Source organism: Arachis duranensis, chromosome 6 (assembly GCF_000817695.3).
Source record: "Arachis duranensis cultivar V14167 chromosome 6, aradu.V14167.gnm2.J7QH, whole genome shotgun sequence".
NCBI lineage: Eukaryota > Viridiplantae > Streptophyta > Magnoliopsida > Fabales > Fabaceae > Arachis > Arachis duranensis.
In genome coordinates, this window is record NC_029777.3 from 100,454,147 (window position 1) to 100,466,600 (window position 12,454).

The window sequence follows — 12,454 nt, forward strand, 5'->3', positions numbered from 1 at the left end:
TAAAGAATGTAAAAATTAATCCTACTGATCGATTCATAATTCCCATAATAAATATCTTCAAATTCCCATTCCAATTCATAATTGATTTATTGAAAGAGGGATGATATAAAGTTCGATTTTTTTTTTGACAAAAACCTAGACAAATACAGGTACGGGTGTGTAATTGGCAAAAGAACAGAATACAAAGCCGGAAAAAACGAATATGGAGTATATTAGAAAGAGATAATAGATCAATATAACTATTGTACATGGTGATGAGTTTTACATTCATCTATTATTTATTTATTTTTTTCACTTTATCAAAAATATGAGGTGGAGGAAAGACACTTCTCATGATAAGCCAAGGGAGAAACAGCATTCATAGTATTCAAGTAACTTATATCATAAAAGAATAAAAACAAAGACTTTAAATGCACAAATTCTTGTTTATGGCACAATATCAATAGTATGTAAGTATTTATATACAAATGCATATATTCATCATCAAATAATATTGAAATCTGAGGAACAATGATAGTTAATGTTTAATATCAAGACAATAAAAATTATAGTTCATTCCATAAAATAACAGTATTAACATTCCAATTCAAAAATAACATTCAATAATCATTTAATTACAAGGGTGTATCAAATTTATATAACAGAAATAAAATAAATGTTAAACAGAGTCAAACAATTAGACACTATCACACATTTGACTCAATAGGTAGATATTTAAGAGCCAGATATTTTTAATGATGTTACAATGATTGGATGACTGTCTAAGAATCTTTTACACTAATAGTACATCAAAATCAAATCTATTATATAATATATGAGAGAAGAAAAATTATAATATTAAAAATGGTGGATCAAAATATCTATTTTGAAGGCCAATACTTAAGGACAGAGTTTGATCCTTATATATATATATATATATTAAGTGATGAAGTATAAACTTATAGTCAGAAATGTGAAAATAAATATGGATTTAAAACTTTACAAATAATAGACAATGAATATAAAAAGAAAGGGTTGTAGGTTGAAACACAATGAATTCTCCCAAGTCAATAGGTCAATTGATACTAGATACTGGAGAATACAACAAATAAATTTTACTTTCTACAGAGAAGGGAAAGAAAAACAAAGTCATAAATATTGATATGTTAAGATAATTAAGGCTTGTTTGGTTCCTATTTTCAATTCTTGTGTTTCATATTTCCAGAATTTTTTACTTGGAATAGTAAAATAAGAAACAATCTCTTAGCAAACAAGATAACTATAAATGTAGAAAGATGCCATGCAAGAAAGAAAAAGGAACTGAAAAAATGTAGAAATGTAATGACTAACAAGCAAGAACAATTTAATCAGTGTTTCAGTTAAAGGAACGAAGAAAATTAAAAAATAAAAAGTTACCATCCATAGCACATGTAGAGAACCAAACAGAACATAATATTGACATGCAAGGCGCAGAGTAATTTAAGTCGGAAACCAAAAATGAAAATACACAACAAAGATGACACAAACTTAAAAAAATGAATATGATTAGTAGGATATCATGAAAGGAAGATGAATGAAAGCTATACCGGCAACTGACCAATTTATCAACTGGTGCACTGCAAGTAACTCCCGTTTTTCAGTTCTGTGAGTTGTTGATAAATACACCATGACTGAAGATAACGCGACCAATAGAGCCTAGTGATGGACAAGAAATGATTATCAATGAAAAGCTAAAAACATATAATTATACCTACAAAACCAGTACCAGAGAAATAGTGATATGCACCTGTAAATAAAATAGAGAAGAAAATTTGTGTCTTTTCAACTCACAATTGCATATACTTAGCCAATACTTATTCCCACCAGCATGTAGATCAAGCCACCTTGCACCTATTCCTATAATGATTATGATGGCCCCACTAACAACTCTGAAATAAAATATTCGACACATTCAACAGAGTTAATAGGATTTTGCTGTGTTGGAAATGATGCAAGGAAAGAAAATAAGCAAATAGAAAAGCATTTGCCTAAAGAAAAAAAAAGGTACAAAAAGATATCAGAAGTGATAAATGCAAGAAGTGAAAAGTGAAAGTAAAATAATCGAACATTTTAAAACATGAGTTCAATGACAAAGACATGGAAAAGACAAAAGAGAGAACGAAAGGGATGAACCTATTCTTTTTTCCAAAAAAAAAAGTGTAAAAAATGTTAAGTGTTTTTGGCCGTTGATTTATTTTAAATGAATTTAATGTCCCAAATCTTCCAATTGACACCGTCAATTTTTTGAGACAGGATCTGCTGCCCTGGGTATGTTACATGAACAATGAAAATGGAATGGGAAAAGTTAAGTATCACTCTCAAAGTCAATAGTTTTGAAGGCTATATAGTTTGTGACTTGGATTCAGTGGGTTCTTTATGCCTACCATTTTCATGCATTAACATTTGGCATTTGTTTACATTATTATGAAAAGGATATATTAGGTGGAAGTGGCTTACACTAATTGATTATTGTCAGGAATTTCTGCTGGCATCAATGTGAAGATAGAGAGAAACCAACATGCAATGCAAACAAATATTGGTATACCAGATCTCCATGGAACTATCTTAAAGAGATAGATAGAAGCTGTAACACCGGTAATTAAAAAACACCAGGTATAAAGCTTCCTCTCAGTGAAGCTATTAACCTGCCAAGTTATGTAAATAATTCTTATCAGATGAATTAGAACCATCAATGGTCAGATAACATTATGGCAAATATACATACCAGGAACTCGAGAATAAAAATTGAGACAGCAGTTGTGGCAAGAAGCTTAACGATAATATCATTCCTTCTTCCAGATAACAGCTTCCATAATGCTTTAATAAACTGGTATTCACTAAATATTTGGACCCATAGAAATGACGTCATTATCATGTATGCATGGTAAAGAGGTGGAGAGTGCTCAAGTAATAACAGCAAACAAAGGATTGCTATCACTATAGATCCAAATAGATATATCTGCAACAGAAAAAAAAAAAAGATATTCAATTTATTTAATTGATGGCATTAAAGAAAAATGAAATTATCTATGAATAAGAATTTTAGTAATGTGTGATTCATAAGCATTCATTTATATGTTACCATGTATGTTTTCATAATATCTCTATTTAGCTCAACTTAATGTCACATGAAACTAACCATAAGTTATGACAACCAAAAGTAACTTTAGGAAATGCTAAGCTTACACAAACATTACTTTTCCACAATTATTTTTCTGACCACCTTGCTCCATTCCAATAGTTCCTGGCAGTGAAGTGTAAGACTGCAGCACATGCAGAACAAGATAGATCATCCAACCAACATACCCGAGGGTGATTACAGACATGAGCATCAACCAGTCATAAGTTTGGAAATAGTGAAGTCCTTGTAATGCCAAACTTCTGAGGTTTTGAGATAGGTCCATTGCAGCATCATAATCTCTAGCCAATATCCGATCCTCAATTTCATCCAATATTGAGGAATATTGAGACAGTGGTTTGAATGGTTTAAAATATAGAGAATTTGACTGCTTGATATCTGAAGTTGTCAACGAAACCATCATCAATAACAATTCTTCCATTCAACATGAGAAGGAAGGATCATTTTTTTAATAATGAACCAAGAATGCTATCGTTTTGTTCCCCTTGCTTTTACTGAAAAAAACATTTTACTCCTGATTTGCCTCTCAATCTTTATTAAACCAGTCCAAAGGCTAGATAATCAAATAAGTGACACTAACTTGACTCAAAGGATGCAATTCAATGAAAAATAGTTCACGTTATCCACAATAGATCAAAGAAACAAACACTACCTGATTTGCGAAGAAATTGGTTCAGAATTTCCTTTGTATTGGCTAGAACAGCTTCAACTTCATCAGCCTGGAAAACAAAATAAATAAATAAATATTATCTTAGTTGTATCATTGACCTACTTATTATCTTCTATGTATAGAAACTTCAGCTTTTTTACTCTTTCACCACAAGCATGACAATGCAAATCCTTAATTTAAATAACATAATATTCCAATGGAAACAGTAAACAAAAGCACAATAGCTTAAGGAATTAAGGAAGCTACCTTGGTCATGTCGATATAATCTATGGGTAGACTTCCAACTGAGTTAACAGGACAAGGAAGACCAAGTAGTGTAGACTGTTATAAAAAATAAAATTGAATAAATACATCAGATACATGCAATCAAAGAATTGTTGGAGAAATATATCAAGCTCCGAACAAAGATCAGAGAAACAAAAAGAATAAAACCATCAGTGGTGCAATATCAGCTTGGTTGACATCCACCCTTTCAATCCCTTGCAAGCCCCATTCAGTTGGTGTTGGCGCGTCATGGACATGGTCATCAACAAATCGAAAACCACAATCAGAATGGTTGCTGCTAGAAATTGGTCTCGGATATTTAACACCAGCACCCCATACAACAAGGGGAGTATCCGTGTTTGTAGGATGCCCATCTCCATGGCTTCCTATGAATAAGAGTAAAATAAAGCAAATATATAAAGAATGAAAGATTTTATAAAGCAATATTTATTTCAAAGTAGCAAGCAAATAAATGCAATACAGGCAAAAGAACATCTTAAATAATCGAAAATTAAAAGAATTCTTTCATTTACAAGTCAATGACTAACTCTAGCCATAGTGCCACAATGATTGCCTTTTACACATGATATATTGCTAAGAGAGAATGGAAAGAGGGAATCAATAATAAACTAATTGCAGGGAAAAGTTCTGGAATGAAATGTTTTCCAATTACGTAAAACAAATTTTGTGTTATTGGGTTCTTATCAATTGGTAACAGAGCTTTCCACACTGCAATTGGGTGACATAGCTGGAATGCCAGCACTGCAATGTTTTTCCAGACTAGTCAAAGAGTAGTGCACAACCATCTTATGTGCACCAAGACTGCAGAGTGTCGTGGAATGTTGGGATCCATCACAAGCTATGGACTTGACTCCAACATTGAAAGAATGGGATTCTCATGGGGTATATTGAGGAAAAGATGATTGGATCTAAGTTAAGATGATTTGGGCATTTGGCTAATGCAACCTAGATCAAGACTAAGCTTTCTCATCCTTTGCTGCCTTGGTTTCCATATAAAATTGTGGATGTATGCCAACAAATACGTAAGAACAGTTGCTGTCTTTCAATGATTACAATAGAATTAAGGCACTTCAAATGCGAGTAACAGGAATGTAAACTGGCATCATTTTGTGAAATTCTTGGTCCAGCATGTTTCAACAACGAGAATGGGATTAATATATATTTATGATATGAAGAAAAGAATATCCATAGAGAGATATGATAGAAAAATATTGCCACCTTTGTCACTCATTCCATGATCTGCTGTAAAAATGTATGTTGTACGATTATCCTTGAAATAATCTTGGAGAAGAGAATAAACATTTTCAGCTACATGGTCAACAACCTTAACATTGTTGAGATAGATGGAGGAGAAGGGCCTATGAGCATGCCCATTAGAGTCACACCCAAGCAGGTGAAGGAATATAACAAGATTATCCTGCTGCAAAAGTCCCTTTAGCTTTGAGTCTTCATGGGACCTGTTAAGAAGGCTTCGAAATTGATCAAGAGACCACACGTCCAGGAATGATGCATCTGTGTTAAGAATTCAAGAGTACCAAATTGTTAAATGTATCAATTTAAGGATTCAGTAAGCTAATTTATATAATAGTTAATACTACTTTTCCACCTAGCAAACTATCATGTAAGATTTTTAATTTTCTAATTAGCCAGTACAAGAAAATCTTCAAGAGAACACTTTGACCAACTGATTGCACATTTTTCAAGTCAGTCCGTCTTAATAAGCCCCCATATTTCAAAATAGGTAGGAACAATTTCTAAATAGTTGTACTATAAGAACTAAACAAAGCCACATTTGCATCCAACAAGAAACCCCCGAAAAATTTCATAGGAGCAGACATTTTCAGCAGACATACACAAATAGCCTAATTAGATGGACATAAACAAGAATATTCAACAGAAATACATGAAAGGCAAATCAGATGCATAGGTCCCGTCATTTGCAATTCAAATTAACACAGGAATAAAACTGAGACATTTAGATGAAAACCAAGTTTCTTGATGTACACATGTTTATGAAATGTCTCGTCAACAAAAGTAGGTTGGAAGGCCAGCATTTATAACAAATTATTGTCCATATTACACGCTAGCTTGCCTCACATCTTCATAATACAAATTCATGTGAAAAAGCAGGAGCCACAGTTTGAGATGTGGAGAAAATCATAAGCTCTCAATATTTTCAAAGCCTTCTTTTTTATATTAGAATCACACTCAATCCAGTGAACAAATGGGACCGGGCATCTTTAGAGCACTTGCCATTAACTACACTAGATAGCCTACAATCAAATTGTTTACAAAATATAGCAGGGACTATATGCTTATGCCATTTTATCGGGAGAAATAGTTAAAAAAAGTACAGTCAAATAAATTTCGGGTTCAAATTCAATGTTCTGAATTTTAAAAAGCTACTATACTTAGGCCAGGAAAAAGTCAAAAGCTAGTATCAATGGAGAAAAAGATAATTAGTATAGCAAATAGGCTTTTTGCAATAGTAATTCTCATCAGAAAATTATAACATTCAAAAGAACCTCTTCTATGACAATGATTTCATAAACTAGTATCAATGCAGTAAAAATATACAAAAGCCTATTTGAAATAGTTAGAATTGCCTACAGGAATCAGACGATTCAACTATGCATTATTCAGACTATGTACTAATATAAACAAAGAGGAAGTGTCACCAATTTTGAACTTTAAGAAATACTCTGTCATCTATGAAACATAATTATTCATATAGACGCCTTTGATAATTGTAAAAGTCCATAGTGAAAAACCGTTTTCAAACCCGTAGCAAAGTCTTCATATTCATGTGGATAGGTACCCCAGGTGCTATGCTGCAAACCACCACAGAAAATTGGAACTATATCAGGACTCCCATAAGAAAACGTATGCCGACTTTTGTTAAACACGGAATCAAACTCAACAGGATTCGCCTTCCACCCTGTAGCAAACAATATCAACCTTTTAGCACATACACACCCCATAGAGCTACCGAGCCAGCCATCACAAATCGGAAGGACTAATAATAACCACCTTTTGTAACTGCACTGGGATCTTCATAGAATCCAGCAATTATGGCAACATGCCCAGGCCGCGACTCTGTTGGGGGCCGAGCATGAGACACCCCCCAACGACCTTGTGTTTTTATTATATTTCTTAAGAATGGAGCTCTGAAATTCCCTTCTGCATCCGGCTCAAAGAATTTGTCAGCACGCAAACCATCAGCTGCAATAAATTTTTTAGTGTCACCCAAAAAGTAAATCCAATATTCCCGTAACATGCTAATAAATAGTTAAAACAGAACCCAACTCTATAGATAAACATGAGTTATGACACAACTCCATAGCACCACCACCTAACCTGAAAAAGCTTAGTTATTATTGTTATAGCATCCACAACGGTTTTAAATTTTGGTTATACTGCGAATGAAGTTGACAAAATTTGTTAGCACGCAAACCATCAGCTGCAATGAAATTTTTATAATCTCCAAATAAATAAATCAAATATTCTCATAATACGCCAATACAACTTAAAATAGAACCCAACTTCGTATAGCCTGCATTCAGATTTCGTCTCCCGGACAGAAAACAAAGACAGTAGATGGTAAAACTCTTTTGGTTGTAGAAATAAAGACATAGACACAATTTTCTTTTTCTGTTCAGCAAATTCATGCATGTTCTATACTTACTAAAAGTGGGTCAGAAAATATCCCTCTGTAATTTTGTCTCGGAGACAGAATCAAAACTCAGCATATAGAAACAAAATTTATTCACAACACTATAGCATCATTTGATCAATATAAATGGCACTAGCAAGTAGAAAAAAGTGCAGCTTCTGGGAAAATAACCGAAACATTGAGCGAGACAAATGAACAAACAGGTGGAGTGCGTGGTTTGGACGTACCAACGAGAAGGACTAGGCGTTTGGCCGGGGCGGCGAAGCGAGGGGTAACAGGATCCATGCCGTGAACAATGGGAGACTTGAAATAAATGTCGAAGATGCTGAGCATGTAAACGGCATGGAGGATGATGCCAAGCACCACAAGCCATCTCTCTCTTCCCTTCAGCCACTTCCTTTGCTTGCTTGCCCCCGCTTTCGTTCCTAAGATCCCATCGCTATGCATTTTTCTTCCCTTAACTAGTAACTACTGATTAGTGAGTAATGAATCTCGAGTGATACTACTTACCAACTACAAACCAGTGTACCTGGGAAATACTATAGTAGAAGCAAAGACAAAATCTGAATGTCTAGATCGAATGTTACTCAAGGTCAAACTGGGATGATGGAGAATTACCGAATTCACACTCTTATAAAAACCGATCCGGACCGGACGGTTAGATAAAAACCGGGATGTTATTCATGTTCAAACTGGGATGACTCCTTGACGGAAAGTTTCCGTATTAACACACTTATGAAAACCGATCCGGACCGGACGGTTAGATAAAAAATGGGATCCGGAGAACCAAAGGATAGCCGGTTTTTAAATTTTTTTCGTAAAGGAAAAAAAGTAAAAAACCAAGGGGAAAAAAATGTGAAGAAATCAAAATCAATTAATATTTGTTTACAACTTGAAAATGATAATGCAAGTTGATAACTATAAATATCTATACTATATATAACGAGAATATAAAAAAGTTTGATGTCTAATTTCTTTTCTTAAAATACCTTTCCTTCCATATGATTCATAAAAAATATATATTTTTAAAATTTGAACCCATGATATTTTGTTAAATTATAAATTATTTATTATCTTATTAATTCAATTTTTTTACTTTTATATATATTTAAAGAATAAAAGAGTGAATCAATAGACACCAACTTATTGATACACTAGTTATGTATTATAAAGTGTATTAATTTAATTTTTTTAAATAAAAAAAGCTTAACATACTAAAGTGGAGTGACTCATAGAAACAAGACACAACAAAGTAAAAGAAACACAAAAACGATCAATTTATTATTATTTTCGACATTACCATTAAGTCATTAACAACCAAATAAATCATCACCACACTATTCTTTGTAGTTCAAAAACGTTCTCATTCTAGCCAGATAGCCATTTTTTCTACTCATATTTTCTGTCAGACATTCCTATTCAACTCTTAAACAATTCTTTGATCGTACCTGGAACAATCCAAATTCTACCAAAATATGCCAACTACGCGCACTACACTTACCAGGTAAACTCACAGTAAATAAATAAATGATGAACAAATTATATATCTTTTTCCACATAACACAATTATTATCATTTTAATGAAGGACTCCTAATATACTGTCTCTCTTTAGTATATATTAACCTTTTTCACAAAGACAAACCAAACAAAAAGTTCAATTTTTAGTTGTACTAATCCTCTCCAAATTGCATTAGTGAAGCTATAACTTGCATTGTGACTTCCTCTAAAATCGTCTTTGTCTGCAATACTTGCACAAAAGAATTAGTAGAAAAAATATCATTTTTATTAAATTTTCACACTACTCTGTCCTCTCTACCGGTTAATAATTTAACTGGTCTTAACTTTTCATAGAGTTGGTTGACAAGTGCCAACTTCTATTGAAACAACTCTTTTTTTCAATGGAAATTTCAAATCCATTCTAAAACTCAAAATCCTATACCACGTATCCTTATTGGTTTGAAACAGAGAAAAATTTTAAAAATTTCCTTTCAACGGCCGACCTTGTAACCAATTATCTTCTTGAAATTGGGTTTTTCTCTCATTCACTATTTTCATAGATAATCCACTAATCATCTTATTTTTCACATGTTACTTTTTAAAATTCAGTTGGCAGATATCTTTTTACGGATCACTTTTTAATAGTAGTACCTAATTTGATAAAGCTACTTGGTTAAAGATTTTAACTTGAAAGTTATTAACTTAAAATTCTTAAAGAAATTATCATATCTACATATAAATAAATTAGTATAAATAAGTTATTTGATTAGCTTTATGAAAATTAAATTATATAGTGAGTAGAAAAAAATTGTAAGATTTTATTACGAGGATTGTGACCCTACACATTTTGATTGTTTACCAAGTCATCTATCGCCCTTTTGGATAGAGAAAATTAGTTTTGTATTTTCTGTTTTTTTTTTTTTTATTTGAATTGAGTATTTACACCATTTTAATTTAGTGTTAGCTAATAGATATATATTATGGTTGTGGGTGTATTTGAGACTTAGTTTTGGATGGAATATTACAAATAAACTACTATTTTGTATCTCTGTATAAGGATTTTAGTTTGGATAGAATGACTATTTATTTTGGATATCTTTGGAAGAGATTTAGTTAGGATGTATAGAGCTAGTTTCCAATTTTATAACTATGTTATATTATAAAAAATTTTAATAAAATATTTGATACTTTTTTGTGTCAATTGTATAAATTTTCGCTTTTATTTGTTTGGACGCTTCGTTTTTGAACAAACATGAAGCGAAAAGAAACAATAATAGCGGTGTGACTACAACAAAATAGTGGCACAACAGTCAGAGATGAGACATGACGAAAAAAGATAGAGAAATCACTAGAACAAAAAGAATCCAGAGATGACAACAAGAGTAAAATCAAAACTCTTTAAAAAAAATATTAAAGGTAAAATTAAGATAATTTAAATATTATTAAGGGTTAATTTAAAAATTTTCGCCTCATATTTTTGAATTTGAAGAAATAACATTTGAAATTCTTTAAACGTTCAAGGTAAAATTAAGGGAATTTGAATATTATTAAGGGTTAATTTAAAAATTTTGATAATAAAAAAGTGCATTTTCTCATAATAATATTAAGTCCAAAGAAATAACAATTGGTTTGTGTTTTTTAATTTGGGCTTTTTAGTATTCTATGGAATATATTTTTGGTAGCCTAAGGTCTTAGTTTTCTTGTTCAAAATCTAAGAAAGCATATAAACAACCTGTGACTTTTTCTCGAGAAGCTTCTCTCCGTACACTTCCTTTCATCAGCGTCAACCATCGTTTCTCTTGTTTTGATCGGAGGCCAATCTCATGAGAGGAGGCTTTGTCCGAGGAGGACATTCACGTTCTCACCCTCCAGAATCTTCTTTGAGAAGGAAGCAAGACCAGACTCTGAGACTTGGAAAGAAAGGTAGAATGGATGAAGAAGGACAAGCTTTTGTAGGAGATATGAATCCTTCCTTGACTCCGAGAGAGGAGAACTGGATGCAAGACAATGAGATTCCAAGAGAAGATATTCCAGTTCAGAAAAGGTCGTTTAGTGACACAGTGAAGCAAGGAAGAAGGCCTGTTGAAGGAGAGGTGGGGAACAACAACCACACTCAAGTTAATGACCGAATGGAAGAAGAAAGGGATAACGCCAATCAGGAATTGCAGCAACCTGAAATTACAGTGGAGAAAGTAAATGGCATATACAACTTTAACATCAATGAAGCAGCCATGAAAAAATTGAGAAGCCCGTGGTGGGATACCCTCATTGTGAAATTGCTAGGAAGACGAAGCTCACTTACAGCTCTTACAAGGAGACTTGAAACAATGTGGGGAAAAATGGGAAGTTTAGAGGTGATAGATTTGGGGAATGACTTCTTTCTTGTGAAGTTTTTTTCGCATGAAGACCTGGACTTTGCCTTGACTGAGGGACCTTGGAAGATCCTAGACCACTACCTCTCAATACGATTTTGGACACCAAATTTCAACCCAGAGGAAGCTGTGATAGATCGAATAGCAGCCTGGGTGAGACTGCCAGGTTTGGCAATAGAATACTATGAAGAAACTATGCTAAGTAAGATAGGAAATGTAATAGGAAGAACCTTAAAAGTAGATACTAATACTGCTGATAAGAGAAGAGGGAAGTTTGCTAGACTTTGTGTTGAACTTAACCTAGCTGAACCTCTTGTCGGTCAGTATTCCATTAATGGTGTCAAATACGAGGTTGAATATGAAGGATTACATCTCATTTGTTTTGATTGCGGGAAGGTGGGTCATGATAAGACAAGCTGTCCCAGAAACAAGACTCAAGTTGCGAGGGAAGAAGTGACCAGAAGAGTAGAGACACATGTTGCTGGTGATGGAGTGCAGCACGCTGATGATGAAGAAGGCCAACGACGAAGTGACAAACAAGATAATCCAGCAGAGGATAATTTTGTCAATACCAAAATTGATAAGGGTAAAAAAATTTTAGAGGAGAATGATAACTTCGGACCTTGGATGGTGGTCCAAAAGACTACACGTGGCAGAAAAGGAGGTAGGAATGATACTAATAGTAATGGAATAGTGCAATCAGGTGCGAGAGGAAAAAATAGTGCAACAGGGAATGGAGCGGGTACAAGGTTTGCAATATTGCAAAATCAAGATGATGAGTTGGCAATAGAGAATCAGA

The 12,454-nt window shown here is 33.3% G+C and overlaps 1 protein-coding gene across 1 annotated transcript in view; it reads right to left on the reverse strand.

Moving 5' to 3' along the window:
* The window catches only part of LOC107495050 (uncharacterized), a gene marked incomplete in the record, with an annotated part of 12,215 nt that extends 3,844 nt beyond the window's left edge, over positions 1–8,371 (reverse strand). Inside the window, 12 exon segments of the mRNA XM_016116111.3 lie at positions 1,566–1,674; positions 1,766–1,907; positions 2,476–2,663; positions 2,744–2,977; positions 3,216–3,535; positions 3,810–3,876; positions 4,074–4,148; positions 4,260–4,477; positions 5,331–5,624; positions 6,895–7,050; positions 7,143–7,334; positions 8,013–8,371. Coding sequence (XP_015971597.1) covers positions 1,566–1,674; positions 1,766–1,907; positions 2,476–2,663; positions 2,744–2,977; positions 3,216–3,535; positions 3,810–3,876; positions 4,074–4,148; positions 4,260–4,477; positions 5,331–5,624; positions 6,895–7,050; positions 7,143–7,334; positions 8,013–8,232 — 2,215 coding nt within the window.
* Between the last annotated feature and the right edge of the window lie 4,083 nt (positions 8,372–12,454).